The sequence below is a fragment of the Magallana gigas genome, chromosome 7 (assembly GCF_963853765.1).
Source record: "Magallana gigas chromosome 7, xbMagGiga1.1, whole genome shotgun sequence".
Lineage (NCBI taxonomy): Eukaryota > Metazoa > Mollusca > Bivalvia > Ostreida > Ostreidae > Magallana > Magallana gigas.
In genome coordinates this window covers 25,929,774-25,954,236 of record NC_088859.1, presented here as the reverse complement: position 1 = coordinate 25,954,236, position 24,463 = coordinate 25,929,774, and the positions used below count along the sequence as shown (strand labels likewise).

The window sequence follows — 24,463 nt, the reverse complement described above, 5'->3', positions numbered from 1 at the left end:
TTTCTGATTCGTTAAAAATTTATCCTCACATTGTATTTTACAACATAGAGACGATAGAACTCTCTATATGTAATGACATACATACAATTGGCATGGAAGAAAAGTAGGAGTGAGGTCAAAATTAAAGCTTTCTCTATATATGATAAATGGCATAACAATTTAAAAGTCGTTAAAAAAAACATGCATGTATATTTTGTATTAATAATTTCGTTCATCAACAAGCGATAGACAAATGCTAAAAAATATCAGACAGGAAAAATATTTATTTTTATTTTTTAAAACATTACGAAATCTTTTGTCATGTTTTTAAATTGCCATTATCAATGAACATGCATGATAAGTTTGGAATTGATATAATACCGGTTAAATTTTGAAAAGAAGTAGACTGTAAGAAAAAAAAACTCATGGGAAAGTATCAAATTCATTTAATTTTCAAAGAAATCTACATTTTCTTCTTAAGTTGAATGTAAAGTTATATTCGTTTAAAAAGGGACATGTACTAGTATATTCATATACGTCTGTGGTATACGATATGTTTTGCAAATTAAATGAGCTTATGACGGTTAGTTTAGAAATTTGTTACATATGCATGTAATCTCTCTGTAACCGTCTTCAACGGGTGTGTATTTAGTAAAATGATGGACATTGTAAGGAACAAGTGACTAAGATTGTGAATTTCATTATTTGAATTTTCGAAAATATGTTATTTCGTACATTTATTATTATTTTTTAATCTGTTACATGTACATGTATATCGAAAAATTCCGTGAACTATTGTCGTGTCGAAAAAATCAAATGCACTCACAGTACTTGAATTAAGTTTATGATTGAAATTGCAGTTTGGAACGACTTTTTGATTAAAACATATGAGAGAAGATTTGTTTCTGAAATGTGACATAATTTTATATAAGGATAAAAATAAAATAGTGTCAAAAAAGTTTATATATATTGGCATAATTTTTTTCGTTGTAATCTTTCATTTTCGTCGTTTACAAATAGAGGTATTTTCCATGTATAACGAAATTTCCTATAGATATTAATTTGAACGTAATTTTTAATATTTTTTTTTTCTTACATTGATTATGGCGTCATAATGGAGATGAATATCGCATTAACTTAGATCCATTGTAACGTCATAATTACGTTAATAAAATAACGCTTCTTGTAATTTTTATTACCTTTTTTTCTTTTAATTTGGAGACACTTGTTTGTTTAGCAAAATTGTAACTCTTGAAATTCTCAATGGAAAATCAAGCGCCTGCATATGCTATGATATCACAACCAGTTATCCAACAATCTAGAAAAGTTCAGTTATTCCCTTTGTCGGCATAGTTTGTAAGTTTCTTCGCATTTGTAGCTGTTTCTGATTAGTAAATCGATTATTACATTAAAACTTCTAGCAAGCACGTTAAATGAACATAATTTATAATACATGATCGAGGTATATATATATGTATACATGTATAAATTTATTAATAAATTTATAATGAAGAGATGGATTTTTTTTTTACATCCGAGCTGCCAATCTCTCAAAGAATGGGAATCAAAGCAAAATGAATATTGAGTTTTCCGGATGCATGTATATAAACAGATAAGCATATTAATAAATGTTGATAACTTTATAATTTAAAAAAAATCTTGAATGGTACATTATCTATAATAAAAATCATTAAATTTCTTTGAAAAAAAAGAAAAAGAAATTTGTGTTTTAAAAGAAGATTTTTTCCCCTGTGTTTAGGTTGTTACTTTTTACATTTAATTCTTCGAATTAATTGATTAATTTAGACATATGTTGGTGTTTCCATTGAAAACTATAAACAAAGATTTCATTGGTCAGACTGGGAAATCCCCATGACGACAATTGTTGTGTAATGTACTATTGGTCTAGAGCCTGATCACGTGATCTTTTGCACTTAACTTTGCTCTAGTTCAAACATGGCCGTCAATTTTGGCGAGGAAATGGGGGGTCGATAATTTTAGCATTTTTCTTTTATTAGCATTGTTTTTACCGTTATATTTACTACATGGAGACTTACAGAGTTTTAAAGAAACATTTTATCGTGAAATAATGTTTTACGCTATTTAAAGCGTCGGAAAATATCGAAGAATTAGAGAGGATATTTACTAGCGATTTGAAGTCAGGAAAATTATATTTATATTGGATTAATTAGAAACGAAAGTGATACATATTGAAGAATGGCAGATGAAAATGATATTATTGGAAGTGCTTCCGAGTTCTTGAAAGGTAAAATATTTAAATTTGAAGCTATTATACATGGAATAAATCTTATTAGATGCTGACTTTGCTTTCATTCTGAACAAGTCTCGACAAGGTTTTAATGCATTTGCATGTTCAAAAGCGATCAACTTTCGACTTTAATGTTACAATATTTATTTCTGTTGTATAGATCGACTGTACTTTGCTACTCTGAGAACGAAGCCAAGATCAACAGCGCATACACATTATTTTTGTGTTGATGATGAACTTGTGTATGAAAAGTAAGTTTTGAACTTTACACTATTTGCAGTAGTGATGTAAGATTGCCTTATATTGGTGATTTTAAAGTGTAGATAGGCAATTTGCTCAAATTTCATCCTCTGAGGAAAAGAAACATGAATGCATTTAAAATAACTTAAAAGTTGACTGGAAAATGGATAATAGCACACCCCCTCCCCCCAAACAACATCTTCAGAATCTGATGATGCTTTTTTGTAATTTGATATGAGTGAATTCTATAAGTACAATCTTATAACAAGACATACATATTTATGATTCTCTTACATGTAACACAAAGAATTAAGAAATCAAAGAAAATGTATCCAAGTAAGGTTGTAGTTTAGTTCATTCCCTTGCATTCATGTTATAAATTTTTTCTATTCATATTATTGTTACAGTTTGTGGATGAGCGAAACAGTGAATTTCAAAATTATCAATATTCATTTAGATTTAGCACAATATTTCAATTTATATGTTGTGTACTTATAAACAAGTTGAAAAGATCTAGAACAGGAAGTAATCATCATTTATTTCCTTAATTTACAAGTAACATGAGAAGAGGTTTTGTTAAATTTTAAAGTAATTTTGTGTCAAATGCTTGTGATACCCCAAAAGTAAGTGAATTTATTAGGAAAAATAGCCCATAACAAAGTTAACTGAAAAATTTCAAATATTGGCAATGTGCCAAAATCACTCCAGACACTTGGCTAGATTTCAGTTGTGACTTGTGAAATAAAAACCAGAAAACTAATCTTGTAAGATAACAGCATTTAATCAACATTACAGAGTTGAAAACAAAAGATTTCTTATTCCAGTCCCAATAATACATATCCTATTTAGTATTTCCAGCTCTGCTATTTTTAATCCAATAAGGATATTATGCATTTCTATCTATAGATATGACTACAGCAAGTGTTAATGACAAGTTATAAATGTCAAATGTTTATCAGTTATTGGGTATAAAATAGGTCACTCGCTTGACGAACATGATGTAGATTTGCTCATTTACATTCTCTTTGTTTACACATTCCTTTGACCCAGATCTGGTCGATTTGATGTTAATCTAAGCAGATAGTTATCTTGGGATACATACCGAAAATATACACACACAAAAGTGAAGGTCAAGGTCATTTTCCTTCATTTGTTTTTATACCTATCTTTTCCAGTTTCTATGCTGATTTTGGACCACTGAATTTGGCACAGTTATACAGATATTGCTGTAAACTCAACAAAAAACTAAAGGTAATGATCATCATAGATGACATATATATATAGAATACTATTTCACCTGAAACAAAACAATCTTGAAGTAAATATGTATTTATAGCATGCATGTAGTATTTTAAGGTTTGGTTAATATGATATTAATGGTAATTTTAATATGAAAATATGCTTCAAAGTTTTTTTTGTGGAAAACTGCACTGAGTGTTCTTAACATATGTACCAAACTCCCACAGCATAGTAAGGAACAGATTTGTTTGCTATGCTATAAATAGAACGATGGGTGAACACATTGTAAATAAGTATGTGCGGTAGCAGAGTGTGCAATAACCAAGAAATTAATGAAGAATATCAATAACCTAACGGCGTAGGGAGAGTTGATCAGACTGTAATTTACAAGATGATGGATCATGATGCAATAATAGTGTTCTGTCTTTCCAGTCTTTCTCACTTGCAAAGAAGAGAATTATCCACTACACAAGCTTTGATGCCCGAAAGCGAGCCAATGCTGCATTTCTGATCTCGGCATATGCAGTAAGTAGAAACTAATGAAATTGTAACTGAATATTTATTTTTCATGCTGTTCTGATAAATTTTGTTTTAATTTTTGGGGAAAGGGGGGGGGGGGGGTTAATGACTGAATTGTGGCAATTTTTTTTTCAATTTCGATGCAGATCTTTAATTTATTTGATAAATTGAAATATTCTTGTATATTCCTGCATTATAATTATAATTTTCCAATAGTCACTGAGATTATAAACAAATAAATAACTAATTCATTTCCAAGAGAGTGTCTTTATGTCAAAGTATTTTACAACATTGTTGTAAATAAATACTGCAGTGATATTATTGAAATACTGCAGTAAAATTATTGTTTTGTTACAGATAATTTATCTGAAGAAAACTCCAGAAGAAGCCTATAGGCCTTTAGTAGCTGGTTCAAATCCACCATTTCTGCCTTTTAGGTAAAATGTTAATCTGAGTGCTATAATTTCTTAAAGTGAATTTTCCTCCCATTTTATTTCTCCCATTATAACATTTTTGGACCTGAGTAAAAAATATTGATCACTTATATTAATTTTTTGTGTATTCCTTCACCAGAGATGCATCCTTTGGGGCATGTACATACAACCTTACTCTTCTGGACTGTTTACACGGACTCAGTAAGGTAAAAAAGAATTGATTTTTATGCGCAAAGCAAATCTTTTTCAGTACTAAATTTCTCTTAACAAAACTTGCCTAGGTTCACAAATTTATTCTCTGTAAAAACAACTGCTGGCATTTCCATCTCACTTTGTCTCTTGTTTCCAGGCACTGGCAAATGGTTTCTTCAATTTCGAAACATTTGACGTGGATGAATATGAGCATTATGAGGTAAGTTTACTTAAATCATTCGTTAAATGTATAAACATTTTAAACCCCAAAAAAAAGGGGGAAGAAAGAAGAAGTAGAATTTCCTCAGATGTACATATTTATTGCCAAGGGATAAAATATGGGTTTAGATTAACATGATGAAAATAGAAGATGACAGAGCCTTTGAATATGTGAGTGATGTCTGTGCATAGCCCACAGGACAGTCAACTGTTCTCCATGCCTGTAAGGTGTAAAAACTGATGTAATTGCCAACTTTCATGAAATGAGGTCTTGTAACAGTATGTCAGGTGTAGATAAAAACAATTACATGTCTTGCAGTGGATTTACCTCTATACATGAAATAATAGTTTTGATGTTAAGATAACTTTAATAGAGAAAAACTGACAAGTTTTCAAAAAAAATATAAATATTATAATGTATACTGTATTGATATTGAAGAAATTTTGATGTATTCATAAAGTCATGACCTCATACAATGACACACATTAGATATTGATAAAATACAAGTGAAGTGTTTTGAGTTTGACATTTTATTAAACTGAATTCTTATGGATTAAAAGTAGAGTTGCAATTATGAAATTAACAGTCTGGTTGTTGACATTTATTTAATTTGTCTGAGGATTCTAATTTTATGCACAATATAATATATTTATAAGGGATGTGCTATCAACATGTATATTTAATGAGGTACCAATGTTTCTACTGAATATTCTAAGAGAAATGCAGTTTCCAAATTAAATAGTTTAAACCTATGCGCTGTAATTGTAGCGTTTTCAGAATGCAACATATACATGTATATATATGAAATATCTCTTCAAGGTTTATGCTCAGTATGTTTGCTGCTATCCCGTTCTTCAAATAAATGGCACATTTTTCATCAATTTTCATATTCATATGAACTTCATGATTCGAGCATTTCATGATATTTTTTGTAGAAAGTAGAAAATGGTGACTTCAACTGGATTGTGCCAAACAAATTTTTGGCATTCTGTGGACCGCACCCAAAAACAAAGATTGAAAATGGTAATTACATGATACGGGCTAATTTAATTACGATTTTTTCAACAGTGCAGGGTCATTGCAGTTCAGGAAGGTCAGAGCAGCTGGTTTCACCCCCAAAAAAAAGGAAAAAAAAGGAAATAAGGGGACTGAATTTTTTTTGGTTTACTTTTTTATTTCTATTTTTTCTTCCTCTAGAGAGTTGAAAATGGGGATCTTAATTGGATCATCCCTCATAAAATGGTTGCTTTTAGTGGTCCTCATATCAAGAGCAAAATGGAGGATGGTATGATAGTAAAGTTGTGGGGCGGAGAGACTTGATCCTCTCCCATCATCTATCTATAGTGTAGTTTACGTAATTATCTCAATAGTTGCTATTGTAGTTTAGTTTGATCGATATGCCCAAAGAGAGAAGGATGTGATTGTGTATGTGTTGAATGTAGTCAAAAAACAAGGGGGAAGTTGTTTTTTTTTTAAATTGGGGGAGAACAATTAGAAAGAATTGCAAGGCATAATCTAGTATGATACAGAAAAAAATTCCTTATTTCATTAATACCATCATACATATACTGTAAGACGGTTTTCACATCACCACATAAGAAAGAATGCACTTAAACACTGTTATTTTTTTGTACAAGAATAGATACTCTACCAGAAATTGTAATGCAAGATAAGCTGGGTGCTTTCCCCTTCTTGTAATTTTCACCATGGTTGGGGTATCACCTAAATATACAAACTTAAGCAGGTAAATTACTGTCTGCTTTGCCCTGTACCTTGAAAACTACCAGTAGAATAGACATTACCAATACTGCATGTGTCGCTATTCCAGCCGGAAACACAAGGGTCCTGAAAATATGATTGTCATATTTACCGGTAGTATAACCAACCTCATGGAAAGGACAAATGTCAAAAATTATCTGTGTTTTTATTTTGCTGTGAAATACTATTGTATGCTCTGACTTTTCGTATTGCTACACACACATCTTCTGATTATCATGTAATCCTGTAAATGAAAGTGTAAAAGCAAGCAAAATTTTCAGATAAATTATGATGCAAATAAAGTACATGTATGATAATTATTTTTTTTATGTAAAAGAATATTGTTCTTTTTATGTGTGAAGTTGCTGCAAAATGATAAAGAAATTTTACAGTAATCAATGTAAGTGACTGCATGGGTTTGAGACTTTATGCTTTTGTTTTTGTCAGGGTATCCACTGCATGCTCCAGAAGCATACTTTCCATACTTCAGGAAGCATAACGTGACCACCATTGTTCGGTTGAACAAGAAGATCTACGATGCCCGGCGGTTCACAGATGCAGGCTTTGATCACTATGACCTGTTCTTTATCGACGGGAGCACTCCCAGCGATAATATAGTCAGGCAGTTCATAGAGTTATCTGAAAATGCAGAAGGTGCTATTGCTGTACATTGTAAAGGTAAGGAACTGAAAAAAAAAGTTGGGATGGAGGGGATAGTAATGTATGTCATTGTGCAGATCTTTTAAAGAAACATTTGCTGAAAATTCATCCCAAATATAACAGAAGAGGAATACTTCATTTTAAAAGTCTGTTGGATGGAAATAATTTACTTTAGTTTTGAGTTATGATATTTTTTTCGTCATTGGTGACATTTTTCACACACATACTGTACAATGACTCCTATTAAGTGTTAAGTTATTAATTTGATCCAAATGCTTATGAATGCTAGAGTTCACTTTTCATCTGTGTTTTTGCGTTCTCTCTTAGCTGGTCTTGGCCGTACAGGAACGTTAATAGCGTGCTACATGATGAAGCACTTCAAATTCACTGCTGCAGAGTGTATAGCATGGTGCAGAATTTGTAGACCGGGCTCCATCATAGGGCCTCAGCAAAACTTCCTAGAAGAGTAAGTTCTTAATCAATTTGTTACGATGAATTAAAATTGTAATGAAGGTCAATAAATTGGGGGTGAAAGATTTTTTCAGTATTTAGTGGGAGATGAGGGTGGGGGCAAAAACACTTTTTATTTCTGACAAAGCTGATTTTTCTATTTATGTATTATTGTGTTGCAGGAAGCAATCGCTAATGTGGATGCAGGGAGATCTATATAGGGCTCGTACCAAGGATGACCGGCGGCGAGAGAGACACCACAGCGTGTCCAAGATTCTGACTGCTGTCGATGACATGCGCATTCAGGACGCCATCGAGTTAGAGAAGTGTGACTACCGCTCAGATGAGAATGACGAATATGTAAGAGCAACCAAAAAAAATTTGGGGTATATGGAAGGATAAATGGGGGGGGGGGGGGGGGGGCATTTAGCAGTTTCTTTAAATTGTTCCGAGTGTATTGACGAAAAAATAATAAAAATGTAATTGTCGATTTACTTAACATCTTTATGCTGATTTTACATTCATTCAGCATGGTTTTGATTTTTTCTGAAATTTAATATTTGCTTGCAAATTTCAAATTTTGTAGATGTATAGTGGTCCCATTACGAGAGGCAGCATGTTAGAAACTCAGGGTGACAAACTTAACCAGATGAAGCTGCTGCGGCAACACCACTCTCGGTCAGCAACCACTGGAGCTCTAGGGTAAGGATTCAGAACTCTGTAGATGTTTTTTTCCCCCAAGAATGATTATCAGAGGTGATTTATCTATCTTCTGCTTGCAAGATCTGACAAACCTAACACCCTCAGCTTAAAAAGACAACCTTTGCCATCAAAGAATCTGTGAAAAATATACTTCTGCCATGTCTTTCACTTTGTTCATAATTTTATTTAAAAGATAGGTGCTTGAATCTTCATTGCATGTTTTTTGAAAGAGAAAGTACATGAAATCACTAGTTTTCACCACTTGCATATTTGTTTTCCCATCACATGACATTTCCCATGGTGCTCTCTTGTCTGTAGGCATGAAGATGGGAAAGGTCACAAAAGGTCGACCACCCAAGTCTACAGAGCAAGCGGTACCAAAAGTGCCCACTCCTCAGCGGCTCCCATGTCTCCACTTAAAGCCTCAAAAGTTAGCACCGTCATAAACAACCACGCCTCCTCTGTCAAGAGAAGTACCAGGCATGGTACAGGCTCATCTAGTGCCAAAAGGTAGGAACCTCACAACATCACGTTTTAAAAGTCCTATCCCCCAAATCTGCACTCAACAGTCTCTAAGTGTCCATGTTGAAAATACCATTTGTCTGGGTTGTTTTGTTTTTTTTATTCCACATGTTGTGTTGGCAAATTAAATGCCAATTTTTTATTGAAAATTTAATGCATCAATATATTTTTTCATTGAAAATTGATATAATAATAATGTGTTGTTTGAATTTCAAGACTTGAATTTGGAGTCCATTTCCATTATATTCTATTTTTTGGACGTTATCTTTTTGATTGTGAAAATAACATTACTCTCCTTCTGAGCAATTTTCTTTTCTTTGAATTTGGAGTCCATTTCTTTTATATTCTATTTTTGGTCTTAAGCTTTATGATTGTGAAAATAACATTAATCTCTTTCAGAGCAATTTTCTTTTCAAATTTGATTTATCATGTGGCATTAATAAATTTGACCTTGAGAATGATTATTAGTAAATGTATTTTAACCTCTGTAATGAATTTGAATTTATTAAATATTAAATCACTAAAAAAGAAATTCAACATGCAAAAAAAAAGTTTCATGAAAATGCAAAACTTTAAATTGACCAAAACTATTTTTTTCAATTTGAATTTCTTTAAAAGATTAACCCCCCCCCCCCCCCCCCCCCCCTCAAAAAACAAAACAAAAAAAAACAAAAAAAATTGAAAGATTTTTTTGTGAATTAATTGTTATCATTAATTTGTATGGAAATATACATTTTTGTTAGATAATCATGTAAATACTTTTGAAATGATTGATTTTTATTAAGATACGACAGAGTGTGACTGCTAATTCTCTGATTTTGTAGAAAGTACCACTCGCATACATATAATCTGAGGAAAGCTCTGGCTGCTAGGTATGGCCTTGTTATTCTAGTTTAGGCCAACATTAACTGCCAACTTTTCACATTTGGTTTTACACCTAAGCATGCTTTTCCATCTAATTATTTTTTTTTGGAAGAAGTTTTGATTCCAACTGGCAACTGGCTTTTTAGTATTATTAGTGAGCTGGTTGGATGAATTTTTGAAATTTTTTTTTTTTAAAGAGGAAGTTCATTTGTTTTCAATAATAGGATGAATAAGAGGTTGTCGTTTAATTTTTCATGTCTACTGGTTTTACCAGTAACAGTTGTTTAATGTTCAGTAATTTTAGTTAGAAGACCAGTTTATCTTATAGTGGAATCTACTAATTAAACAAAAGGGATAATATTTGTTTATAACATGTTTCTAAAAAAAAAATAATAATAATTGTTTATATTATGGTACCGGTAATTTAAATCTTAGTAGCAATCCAAAGCCTTAAAAATTGGGCTAGTCAATCTGAATAGGTAGCTTGTAAGATTTTTGAAATTCACTCTATCATGAATTTTTGTCTACATTTTTTTTTTTGCCTGTGTGTTTTGAAATTCCCAGTTGCATGATTTATTGGAAATTTAAATGACAGACATTGTCAGATAGAATAAATGTTGTCTGTATGTACATGAATTTTGATGTTTGTGTGAACATGTTAAAGTGGATGGATTGTTGTCGTTTCATTCCTTCATCATCATTTCATTTCTTTGCTACTTCTTGGTCGTCACTTTTGGTCTCACCTTTATTGTTGGTGCCAGTATCTGTACTGAAATTTTTTTTTTAAATTTCATCATTTATTTAGTCCTGCTGACCATAATTTTATTATTTTTGCTGTTGTTTTGCTAACAGTTGTTTGTGGTGTGGTTATGTTGCAACTATTTTTTTTTTTACATTACTCCTTAGGGAGTTTTTAAGAATGACAAACTGAAAGTAAAAACGTGTACTCGAACCTTAATTTCCATTGCATACTAAATTTACTAAACACCAAAAAAAGCTAGCATCCTACTATATTTAATGATAATTATTAGTAACTGTGTTGCAGAAGCTACTTTGTTTTTACCCTTTGATAAAGTAACAGCCAATCTCATCAGAATATCCAATCTTTTTCTGCTTGCTGTTCTAAATTTTTATAAGCTAGATAAATATGCAGGGGAAAATTGGACAAAAAAAATATCTCAAATCTTATTCAGCTTCTCTGTTTCTTGCTCTATGTATATTTGAAAGACAGTAATTACTCGGACCTTTGCCGCGTATTCTACACATGCTATAGTCTGCTTCATATTTATTTGCCTTGTCAGCTCAAGCCGATATGATGACTACATAGATAATAGGCCATACAGCAAGGATTATAAAAGCAACCTGTACAAAACTTCTGATGACTTGGCTCCCACTGGCAGTGATTGGCCCTACAAATTTCGCTCCTCCACAGTAAGTGATCTAGTTATCCACAACCCGATATAGCCCCCCTTCTTTTCTTTTCCATTTCAACATACTTACATATAGCAAACTAGTTGCTCCAGTAGAGGACCCCCCCTGGCCTACAGTTTCTTCTGCTAACCCTGCAGACTTTGCTCACACAAAAAAAGTTCTCTTTCTTTCTCAGTCTCTTTGTTTTCATTAATAAGATGATGACTGGAAGCTTTGGGGGCAGGTGAGGAACAGACTGGGTTATCTTTTTGAAATTTTATTTTCTTGGTTTATTTTTTTTTCATTGTTTACAGGCTTGTTCAAAAAATAATCTTAACTACCGGTATACGGGTTGAGACTGGAAAATGACAGTGCTCTTGGAGCTTTTATTGTACAGTTTTGAATCTAATGTTGGTACTGTCTCTAAAACTGTAGTCAGTTTATATATTGTTATAGAATGCTGTTATCTAACATACATTAAGGCATTTATTTCAATGCAACTGTTAGCAAAACATTTAACATTATTAATCTCAAGAAAACTTTCATCGTTAAGACGTTCATAAGTGGTGTATTTTCCATGTGGAGAAACATGTCTGCGCTCTCTGTTGCTTTTTGTGTGCAAGTATGCACTAACATGGCGGTACATGTATTGGTGTGTGGTGTTTCTGTAATGTGCCAGACAACAAGAATAAGTTTAAATTCCTGTTGATCAGCTTAACTTGCAGTGTTGGAACTGTTGGCGCTGGATTTATGCGATTATTTACCTACTGTGTATTACACATAATCAATGTGTCAAACAAAGTCCCACGTTGGCTTGACCTTCTGGATGTATGTGTATGTTCATGTGTGTGTGTATGTGAATGAACTTTTATTTGGCTCGATAGGTGCCATGATTCATTTACTTTACCATTGGCACACACTGGTGTAATAAATTGAATATGTCCCATGGTCGTTAATATGGACGCGTTTAACTGTAAGGAATGATTGATTTCCTCTTTTTTTCTTGGAATCTTGCCAAATTTTAAACAGTAGCTTGGGTAGATAACAAAAATCCTATTCAAAAATATTTTGATTTTTATCCATTCATTTTACATGCCTTAAGGGTTTTTTTCCTGTACTGAAGTACAACATGCAAATATTTATTTAAAGCATCCTAACTCCTAAGTAACTTTCAACATTTATGAGATATCGATATTCAATTTTTGGAGTCATCAATTTGTTTTGGGAATCATTTTCATTCTCTATTCATTTTCTGATCATATAAATGATGGAGGACACTATGAAGTGAAGCAGAATTTAATAACTACTATAGATCTTGGTCATTTTTAGGAGGGTTGGGTGGTATTTTAAGTAATGGGTTTTTTGGTGTGTTGTCCAGTAAATGTCTTAAAGAATTTACTTTTAATTGGCAATTATCATTGTTGTGAAAAACTAATGGTGGATGGGAAATTATGAATTGAGTTTTTCAGTTTAACTTCAGAACTGGAGTGGATTTTCCGTTTAAATCAATATTTAAACAATAATGTTTCGGGGAAAATTTAGATTCTGTCTTAATTTGATCTTATAGGCTAATGCATCATAAAATGCAATATACTTTAAACTATTTTATAAATTGTGGAGACCTTCTAGAAAGTTTACATAGTTATTTTGTTCAAAGAAAGTTTGTAAGTATAAAAAAAAAAAAGTGCAGTTATAATGAATGATATTAATGGAAAATATATCCCTTTTATATCATATAGAGTTGTAAAAGAATTGTGTGTTATTTAAGAGTTTAGATTAGATAAAACAATTTTTTTAAAATGATAATTCTGATTACTTTAGCTTAGTAATTAGATAAGTTTGCATAAGATTTTTTTATGTTCAGTGTTTAAGGTAAACCAAAATAAATTGGATTGGATTAAACATCATGATTTGACATTTTCATCTTTCATTTTTTCAGATCAGTTCCTCATACTCGAAGTACTAAAGCAGCCGTGATTCGATGACATCAAGGTGGATTCAAAATGTCCGACTATCTGTGATACATACATTATCTTTGTGTCTATGCATTGCAGGCCAGAAATTTTAAAGAAGAAAGGGGAATAACTCTTGCACTATGAAAGTCTTTTATGTTATGCTTGAAAGGATAGTGGAAATTTACATAATCTACATAGAAGAATGAAATATGTCAAATTGTATAAAGGAACAGAAAATTTGTCAAATATTTTGTACATATTATTTATTATCTGATTGAACTATACACCCGTTAATGGAGTTTTGCACTGTATATTACGCTTCATTTTTATGTTCGAAAAGAAGATATCATTAACCTCTCTGTTTGAAAGTGAATTTGATTTTCAGTCTCCAGTACTCCATCATAAATTTCTTGCTAGAGAACATTTCAATACAAAATCTCATTATAGTAATCATGATGATGTTTTATTGCGAACTTTATGAAAAAATATAATTTTTAAAAGAAGTAATATTTCTTACTAGAGGAAAATGATGTCAGTAGAGTAAAAGCAAAAAAAAAAATGTATGTAGAAATCCTGTCTTGACAATAACACTCTTTTTGGTGGTTTTTATTTGAAATTATGGTCTTAAGTCATGTGGAATTGTATTTGAAGCCAGTCAATGTGACTTTTATTGTTGAAGAATATACCTCCAAAGACTTTAGTCTTTCAGTGTCAGAGTAATGTATTTAGCACTGTGTGTATTTATTGGTCAAAAACTGCTAGTGCTGTTTTCTCTTCTTTTTTAAACTTTGAATTTTTAACTTATTTTTATTGCCACTGTTTTAAACCAATTCCGATTTGAAAAGCAAAGCAAATTGTATCTAAAGCATATTTCGTATATATATTAAGGGAGGTTCAAATTTAGATGTATTTAATGCCATTTTAGATTTGTTCTTAATATAAACTGATTGAACTTGTTTTATTCAAAGTGTTACAAAAAGTGTGTTTGCATGAAATCAAATTTCTCATCAAATTTTACTACATGTGTATATCCTGTTATTTAAAGAACATTTTAAGATATCATCAGAGATGACCCTATTTATAGAACTTCATGTTTACATTTACATTGTGTATGCTTATTTTTTATATATCCCCTATAGAAATTATATGTATTTTAGGGTTACAAACCACAGTGGCAGATGCGATTGGGGTGGTGTTTTATCAAAAATGACCTTACCTATACAAAGGTCATTTCTGGACAGTATCAAATGAAGTTGGGTCTTGTTTATTGCACTGTTCTTTTGTGGTTTTAGTGATATTTTTTCCCTTGTTTCTCTCTCTCACAATCACAGTCTGTTTTCGGAATTCACAATCACGTCCGTTGGATATAACTAGAATTTCGGTTTTTTTTCTAGCTGAATAACTTGTGCTTATTTACATATACATATAGCTACATCTTACCATTCTTCGAAACAGCTAGTCAGTTTCAAAGTTGGCATCTTGTTTGGTTGTAACTTGGTGGGTACAGTTTCTGACTGTTGCACTGACATCACATCCATTTCATTGAACATGAAAATAACCTTGTTCGTTTATTTCTGATGTAAGATATGTAAGATATAAATAAACCCCTAAGCATTAAGCATAGAAGTCATGTAAATTCTAAAAATCCAATTTAACACGGTATGTTTATATTTTGTTGTCACACAGTATGGGTTATATTGATGTATTTGTTTTTTTTTCTGTGTTCAGTTTAAAAGGACTTGTTGATTTTATTTTTTATCTTGAAGAAAAAAAATAACGATAGACCAACTATATTTTATGTATCGGAATGAATTGCCTTTTCTATAGAATTTTCTTATTTATAAATACAAACATTTAAAACCATTGTATTTTCTTGGTCTAACTTTTTCATGTTCTAGCTATGAAATGCACATGTAATTAACCTGAATTAATGGATAGATATTTGTGAAGATCGTATTTATGCTGTAAATATACATACAGAAAACATGAGTTATATTGATAGTTTATGAAGTATTTTATACAACCTTTGTTTACTAGTTATTTGAAGAAAAAAGATGAAATGATGAATAAAACACTTCTATCTAATGAACTGTTTTGTTTTGTTTTGTTATTTGGATTTTCTCTAAAATTAAGGCTCAACTCTGTTGAATAACAGGCCATTGGGTTGAGAATTGGTGCTCAGTAAAATTGTTGCACATTTTTTAGCACTGTGCTCAACTGGTACATTTTTAGCACTGCTCAACTATTTCAGCACAAAGTCAACATCACTAAGTTGAGCTCTGATGATAGATACCGGTACTGTCTTAAGAAACGATAGCTGCAATTTTTGAAGTAGAGAAAGTTTACACATGGTATTCTACTTCTCAATTACCAATAAGAACAAATTAGATTAAGTCCGGATAATGTCCGTTAAGTAAATGATTGCAAAACGATAAGATTATGCAATAACTTTTATCGTTCAATCAAGTTTGCATCTGGGCCATATAACAATAACAGAATAAACATCAGAAGTTCATGATTTTCTCGTGATAATGCAGCCGGCTGCGACGCACGTCTTTTCTGGAAACTTGTAAGCTGACAGAGACCCCGGCAATACGGGATATACCCAGAAATTGTACATACGGGTATAACAGCAAATACTCCAGACACCGTATCAAACGTGTTTGCAACATACATCGCGGATATATACACTCCTCAAAGTAAAAACAGATATGATGACGAGAACTTCTACACTATATCTTTAGAATATGGAAACTTGAAATCTCTTCATGTTGTATTGATTGAACCCAAGGTCGTATCCTGAGAGTCATTCCTTAAGGACAAGTACAACTGAATTCTAATATGGTTGATCAATCACTTTGTTTCATGATTTATTAAAAACCACAATTACAGAGAACAAAAATTCTATTCTTAGGAAAAAACATACATTGTTTTATGCATAAGTACAAGATTTTACAAATGATACATCCGGTATGTTAATAAAAATAATGTCGCAATTTAAAAATTTAAAGGTAAAAAAATCCCACATTTTCAATTTTTTTAGAACTATACATGTAACTAAGGCTATAACTATATAAGGAATCATTCTTTGAGTATTATGAGGTGATAATTTTGGTCGGGCGTGATCAAATCTAAAAAAGCCTGAAGGGCTTTATGATATATCATCTCATAATATTCAAATTAGAATGATTCCTTATTACTTATATTTATATAATATTAAGCCATTCTACGATTAAATATTTAAATATAAATAAGCAAACCCATTTTCGCTAGCCAAGGGTTTTCGGTCCACTTTGCTCCCCACAAATGGAGAGCATATCACCTTATGGGGAGCAAAGTGGACCGAAAACCCTTGGCTAGCGAAGATGAAGCAAACCCTGCTGGCGCCCCATTTATACGTCATTTGAAAATTACTTGATTATGATAGATGACATGATGTTTCAGAAGTAAAATAGTCAAATAGGCGAAAAAGGAGCAGTTTTGGATAAAAAAAAATATAATTTCAAAAATTCATTTTAAATAAATAGGAACAAAAGCCTGAGGCGGATACGAACTCTTGATTGCAGATCATCGTGAAGCCCAATACTTTCACCACTGAGCTATGATGATATTCAACCAAATCTTTTCATACAAACAATTTAACAAAACATTTAAATTATTAAACATTTACATGCTCCAACTCAACATTCAGGTATATCGACGACGTATTATTAACTAACAATTTTTACTTTCATACCTACGTTCACTCGATATATACCCCAGTGAACTTGAAATAAACGATACCACAGTGTCTGCGTCATCTGTTTTATATTTGTATATTTTACTGGAAATGGACATTGATGGTAACCTAACAACAAAACTTTATGATAAACGTGATGACTTCAATTTTTCTATTGTCAACTTTCCTTACTTATGTAGCAATATACCTACATCACCTGCGTATGGTGTTTTTGTCTCTCAATTAATTCGATACGCAAAGGGCATGTTCTTCGTATGAACAGTTTCTAAGGCGAGACAAGCTACTGACAAACAAGTTAATAAAACAGGACTAACAACAGTCTCGTTTGAAGTTATCTTTTGGTAAGTTCTATGGTCGATACAACGACCTTGTCAGCAAATACAATCTTCCACTGGGTCGCATGCTGACTGATGTTTTTTATACTAATTGTTAGACCATAATTAATAACCTAATTGTGTACTGTGTGTTCCGTTTTCCCCGATTACGACAAAGAGCACACGGCGCGTGTGACCGGTGTCGTATAATTTAAGGTCCGCCCCGTAAAATGGTCCGGCCGGATCCTTAATGTTAACATCTAAGGTCCGGCTTTCCCCTATAAGAAAAGGTCCTACCCGTAGTCATTTATTAAAGTTAAATGAATTAATTATTCTCTTTTGCTAATGTACTTGTGTCTTAAAGATGTCTTTGTTTACATAATCCAGTCGGCCATTTGCGTATGGTTTATGTATGACCGTATTATTTTAATAAATTACTTTGTGGAATATCAAATATTGATAGCGGGTTAGATTTTGACCAATTGTTTAAGAATCTGAAAAAAAACCAGGAGTATTTTGTCGATAATTTGCACACACCATGTAGTCCCTTTGTTTTTAAATCTCTTCCGGTGTGTATAATGTATTAGCAGAGGGTTTCACAACAGGTGAACACGGGTAAAAGAAGCCATGCATGCATTCACACCTGTGCTAATCAGAATACACCACTGAGCTGAGAAAGAAAAAAAAATGTATCCGCTGTATAGTGTTCTTCGCAACTAAGATTGTCTTTTTAGCTTGTGCTGTGTTTAATTTTCAGTAGACCAGAACGTTATGATGATATATAAATAATTCATAGATATCTAGGTAAATTTATCACTAGTTTAAGATAAATAATAAAAGGTCGCGATGTTCTTTCAATATATGGGTAGGACCCAAGAAAAGGTCTGCCTGTTGAAATGCTGGATGCAGATAATTGATACTAATATTAATACTTGGTTTGATATACCCCGATATACCCCGATGATCTTATAAAATATCGCTAAAGAAAAGGCCCGCTCGTTGAAAAAAAATCAACATGTCAGTACATGTAATTAAACAAGGAATTAAGTACTAGTAGGTAAATACATATTAATAATGTATGGATGTTTATCGATAACTATTTTTTATTCAGAGAGTAGGACACAATATCATAGTACAAGAAAAAGTCCGTCCCATTGAAATGCTATATGCGAAAAAATTCACAGTATGTTGACCCGATGATCTTTTATTTCAGAGGTAGGACCCAATATTATAGTTCAAGAATAGGTCCGCCTCGTTAAAAGAACTGCATAGTCATACATGGCATAGACATCGGAACCGGGGAGGGGGGGGGGGGGCTCCACATTTTTTGCAAAGTTAGACCTAACCATTAGGCACATAGCATCAGGGAAAGGCCACCCCCAACTCCCTACTTTTTAATATTGATTCTTGTAGTGATATTTTTCACTTGATCTTCTTACTGTTGGAGTGGACATAAAAGTGACTTTAGCATAGGTTTTTTTTTTTTTTAATTTATTCAGATTAAAGTTACACATTATTTATAATAGTATTTAAATAATTGATTTTCATCGTAAGATATTCCAATTAAAGGAATGAGACCCGGTACATAAATATATACATGTATTGTGTCACTAAAAAGACCGGAAACTTAATGTAATGTTAAGAAAGAGAAGTTGCTGTAGTAAAACAAATTTATAATTGAGTTTATCCGACGACTTTTTAAAAATGTGACAAAGGCCTGAAATCCAATATAATATTAAAATATTACGGTCGGTTTGTCCTATTTGTCTGACGGTATTGATTTTCATCTAATGGCCTTCTTATTCTTTTTTGGGCGAGGGGCCAAGAAATGCACTTCATAATGTTTATATGATACTTATGAGAAAAAAAACCTAATACTATATGTGCGTGTAGCAGGCCGGAATTTAAAATAAAATTTCACCGGACGGAGTGTCAACATTTGCCCTTTACACACAACTATTTTCTTTTTAAGGAACAGAATCCCCTTAAATTCTTTTAAGATACAAACTGCTAAGACATCCGAAGGAATGTGGTTCTTTACTAATCTTACAGGACTGTGTTTAATTTCTTATAATTTTGTAATGGGTCACGTTTTTAAGCGTGTATCGTATTGGAAAGATGTGCAAAAAGAGGACGTATAAAATATCCATTGTTAAAATACATGATCATTTCAAAAAGTCAAACACCTGAATTCGAAGGTGTGAACCCTTCACACCTGCAGGGTGGTGTGTGTGTATATATAACACCTAACTGAAGCCATTGTTTTATTAATGACACCAATCAGTTTCATTTCCTGTTTTTATAAGATCGACTGGCAAAATTAATGTTGAAATAAAAAAAAAACCCACCAGTTTTAAACTGTTTATGTGTGTCCTAACTACATGTACATGTAAAATAATGTATTTTCATTTACACTGTGTGATGGATGTTTACCAACTCACCTCGGGTAAGTGCTCCTTTTAAAGAGTTACAAAATGATGCCACTTATTTTATAACAAAATACTCGAAATTGAGAAAAAAAATACAAATTAAAAATATACCCGGACCTTTTATGTTAGGCGGACCTTTTCTTATACGGGCCGGACCCTTTTAGTGCAAAGGCGGACCTTAAATGTTAACATTTATGGTCCGCCCCGGACCATTTTACAGGGCGGACCTTAAATTATACGACACCGGTCAGCAGAGGATGCTCACTCCTCCATTGCACCTGATCCTACATGTACCTCCAATTTTTAAGAGCCGTGTTCGCTCTCCTCCTGTTTTGTAATTTTCCTTTAGACTTTTGATTTTAAACACTGTTCGTTATCACCACATGTCATGATACAGTATACATGTACAACCATTAAATTAGAAGTCCAACAAAATCTAGTTCACTAATTATACGAAGTATATTTTTTTTTATTATTGCATATTATCAGAAACGTTGTAATGATCACTTTAGATACTTGTACACCGTTACTGTGTTGGTGAAAACATGCCCCACATGGAGATTGTTCTTGTCATCCACACACAGACCGCGTGGAGCAAAATACATCACCCCTTGCTGCGACAAGAACTGACCGTCAAGATCCAGGATGTCAACTTTATTATTGAGACCATTACACACCAGGATGTGACCAATGATATCAGTACAGATACCGAAGGGACCAATTGACCACTGATCTTTGTAAGAGAATATGTGCTGTCCTGATTTATTCACTACCACTACGGCTTGTTTGTAAAAGTCTGACGTACAGATATCACCATTGATGTTTTCTGTGATGTAATATGGATAACTATACAGTCCCTGTCCTTTGTTGTCCCTCTGAATGTTCTGTATTTCTTCTCCATTCTTGTTGTACCTGGTGACTTTAGCCTCTTTATCCCTTTTCATCCCCACCAGTATGTCCCCGTTGATGCGGGAGGAGTGTATACTGATTGGTTCCCAGTCTCCCGTTTTAATGAATTCAGTGATTGTATTATCCAGTGTTATCTTATTGATAATTTTGTTCCGTTTGTCTGTATAGATCAGATCCCCGTCCTGTGTGAATATGTGGTAGCCTTGAAATCTACCATTGGTTTGTATCTTTTGTAGCAGATTCCCCTGTAGATCAGTTTGGATAAGGTTACCTTTATCATCACTTGCCCAGAGTGTGCCTGATTTACCTAGTGATATATGACATACATTGTCAACACCTGGTACTGTGTACTCCCCGACCTTGGTGACAGAGGAACACAGAGACAGTGTTTGCTTCCTTTCTGATTTCTCTCTGTCTTGTTTATTTTGTTTCTCTGTAGGTTTCAACTGTGTCGAGACAGTCTCTATGGGTTTTATTTTTCTGATCTCTGGTTTAATGCCAGGAACAGTTACTCTACCCAGGAGTTTGGTGACATCCTCCTTGCTGTATTGACAAGCAGTAAATACTGGAGGGACTGGTTTGGTGGTCTCTGGTATGGGGTCTATTTCAAGATTCTTTGTAATTTCGCTCATCAGGATTTGAAGATTTTTAGATGAAAGGTAGCCATGGAACTTTTTGACAAGTTCGTTAAGATAAGAAATATAATCATTGTACTTTTTGTCTTGGGAATTTAACAGTTGAAGGAGAGACTTTTCTTGTTCATTGACTTGTTTTATATTATCTGATGTCAAGGCATCCACCATTCTTTTTAGAGACTCAGCTTCGGCCTTCATAGATGCTCTTATGCTGTCCATGATCTTCTTTATTTCATTAGAATCTTCTTTTGTGGATTTAAGCAAATCCTGTGAAGTTGGGAGGAAATACTCTTCAATTTTATTAATTTCATTCAGACAAACTCCACATTTTTCTGCATACACTGTTTCTAAATCTGTAAATGTGTGTCCACCATGGTTTTTGGTTACACATTTGGAACAAACTGGAACTTGACATTGCTCACAAAGCATGTCTACATATCGGTTTACATGGGTGTGACATTTAACTTCAGGAAGTTGTCTTTTGCGTTGTTGGTAAGAGACCACTTCATGGTTCTTGGCATCTGGACTCTTCTGATGTTTATCTCTGCATTGTTCACACATTTGTTGGTGACAATCATTGCAGTAAAACTGACAGTTCCTCTCACAGTCCTCAGTGCCACACACCAAGTAGTGCTGGGCTGTGAATGGTATTTGGGATTTGGAAAATGCCATCTGTAAAGATCGTTTATTGAAATAAAGTTCCACAGTTAACAATAGCATGGGTGATATTTCATGCAAGTCACCCAGAAGTGAGTTTGGGTGTACATATTGTTTTTATCTACTAAGGAACCATTAAAAATTCTTGGTTGCTCAATTTAAATGGCTTTTAATGTGAACTTCTTAACTACAAATAGTACCACCGCAATGATTTACAGATATAAAACCCAGTTTTTAATTTATTTCTTCATGATATGGACTAAAATAACAATCGTTACTTGTCATTCTCTCCATCCAATCAACCCATATTGTCTGCTCGTTTATAGCAGATCTTCTTGAAGCTGTGAATAATTTAATATATATCGTAGATTTCAGTAGTCTGATATAGTGTTTCTACTTAAAAAAAATTCTTGCTAAGAATACCTTGCTTTGTATTAAAAAAAAAAGGAGACAAAAAAGTGACATTAAAAACCAAAATACATGTAATACTTTCACAACATGTTTTTTATTTACATTTGCTACTTGAGCTATTCCTGGTTAACCCTTCCGCCCTTTATTATTTTTTTTTCAGTCATTTTTTTTATCATTTCTTATCTTTATACACATCATATTACATGTTCATTGAGAATTACGACTCTATGGTAGTTTATATTTACAGAGACTGGTTTCCCTTATATTGAGAAGAGGGATACATGCATGGGCACGACCCTCTGTAAACGTACGAGCACCTGTTACTCAAATATATCATTTCGAAAGTAGCGTCTCCCAAATTTGCTTATAGGTACATTGCCTCAGTTTTATCCTACAATTATATGTAAATTGTACTTTTCTTATTGTAAAATACATAACTATTTACCTGTGTAATGGACAAAGTTCATACGACAGACATTGGAATGCAAGATTTAAACGAGACTTCACGAGATTAGTAATTTACTTCCTTGATATGGATTATGCACACAGAGAGAGAGAGAGAGAGAGAGAGAGAGAGAGAGAGAGAGAGCATGTAAACTTCTTAAACATTTTTATAGAGTAGGTTTGTACACTTCTTAGAAATATCGCATAAACACTGAGATTTCTGGAATTTCAACATTTTAATCTTTACGTATTTATGTTTTGTGATTCCGCTGTTGAAGTTAACTATATTTTTCATCTTATAACCCCCCCTTCCGGATTAGAATTTTCAGGATTTTGGAAAGTTCTCCTTTTATTTTTTTACTTGTAAGGATTTTTTGGATGAGTCTGCTCCCCCCTTTCATAAACGATGCTACCTGACTGTTTTGTCATTTTTAATTGAATCGAATCATGTTCATTGTCATAGTGTAAAGGCGTCGGAACCGGGGGGGGGGGGGCTAGGGGGGCTTAGCGCCCCCCCCCCCACTATTTTTGCAAATTTAGACCTAACCATTAGGCACATAGCATCATAGAGGGTTTAGCCCCCCACTTTTTACCGCCGGAAATATAATTGTTCCTAAATTAAACTTGAAAGATTGAGAAAGTTGGAGAAGTAATAGGCATACTTCCCCCCCCCCCCCCCCCACTAATTAGGAAATTCACGATTTGGGGGGGGGGGAGTTTGGGTAGGTAAATTTATTTTTTGGAAGTATAGGTATAACACCCACCTCCCAACACCCCCCACGATCAGGATTTTCATGGGTACATGCATGGACACGACCCTCTGTTAACGTACGAGCACCTGAAACAATAATGTTTTGGGTAAAATTTTGATTCTGTCAAAAGTTAATTAATCTTATATGCTAATGCATCATAAAATGCAATATACTTTAAACTATTTTATAAATTGTGGAGACCTTCTAGAAAGTTTACATAGTTATTTTGTTCAAAGAAAGTTTGTAAGTATAAAAAAAAATATGCAGTTATAATGAAATATATTAAGGGAAAATATATCCCTTTCATATCATATTGAGTTTTAAAAGAATTGTGTTTAATTATTTTTTTTGTTTAGATTGGATATAACAATTTTTTTAAAAATGATAATTCTGATTACTTTAGCTTAGTAATTAGATAAGTTTGCATAAGTCTTTTTTTATGTTCAGTGTAAGTAAACCAAAATAAATTGGAATGGATTAAACATCATGATTTGACATTTTTATCTTTCATTTTTTTAGATCAGTTCCTCATACTCGAAGTACTAAAGCAGCCGTGATTCGATGACATCAAGGTGGATTCAAAATGTCCGACTATCTGTGATACATACATTATCTTTGTGTCTATGCATTGCAGGCCAGAAATTAAAAAAGAAGAAAGGGGAATAACTCTTGCACTATGAAAGTCTTTTATGTTATGCTTGAAAGGATAGTGGAAATTTACATAATCTACATAGAAGAATGAAATATATCAAATTGTATA

At 32.8% G+C, this 24,463-nt stretch overlaps 2 protein-coding genes across 8 annotated transcripts; one reads left to right on the top strand and one right to left on the bottom strand.

The window, feature by feature from the left end:
* Window positions 1–1,903: 1,903 nt before the first annotated feature.
* Window positions 1,904–15,502, top strand: LOC105340615 (dual specificity protein phosphatase CDC14AB). 7 transcript variants are annotated; one of them, XM_066065053.1, is made up of 17 exons: window positions 1,904–2,245; window positions 2,409–2,499; window positions 3,664–3,739; window positions 4,160–4,252; window positions 4,604–4,683; window positions 4,820–4,886; window positions 5,030–5,092; window positions 6,290–6,377; window positions 7,298–7,528; window positions 7,838–7,976; window positions 8,143–8,320; window positions 8,547–8,662; window positions 8,981–9,172; window positions 10,009–10,056; window positions 11,350–11,479; window positions 11,677–11,702; window positions 13,398–15,502. In XM_066065053.1, exons 1-17 carry the CDS (start codon window positions 2,197–2,199, stop codon window positions 13,441–13,443), a joined length of 1,713 nt encoding a protein of 570 aa, XP_065921125.1. In that variant the 5' UTR covers window positions 1,904–2,196; the 3' UTR covers window positions 13,444–15,502. The 7 variants fall into 7 exon arrangements, with proteins under 7 accessions (XP_065921125.1, XP_011445067.1, XP_011445088.1 ...); XM_011446765.4 differs by lacking the exon at window positions 6,290–6,377 and adding an exon at window positions 6,028–6,115; XM_011446786.4 differs by lacking the exons at window positions 6,290–6,377; window positions 10,009–10,056 and adding an exon at window positions 6,028–6,115.
* Window positions 15,503–18,820: 3,318 nt separating this feature from the next.
* Window positions 18,821–23,039, bottom strand: LOC117684388 (E3 ubiquitin-protein ligase TRIM71-like). The gene is made up of 2 exons (XM_066066780.1): window positions 22,953–23,039; window positions 18,821–22,111 (listed from the first exon to the last, which is right to left on the bottom strand). Exon 2 carries the CDS (start codon window positions 22,109–22,111, stop codon window positions 20,399–20,401), a length of 1,713 nt encoding a protein of 570 aa, XP_065922852.1. The 5' UTR covers window positions 22,953–23,039; the 3' UTR covers window positions 18,821–20,398.
* Between the last annotated feature and the right edge of the window lie 1,424 nt (window positions 23,040–24,463).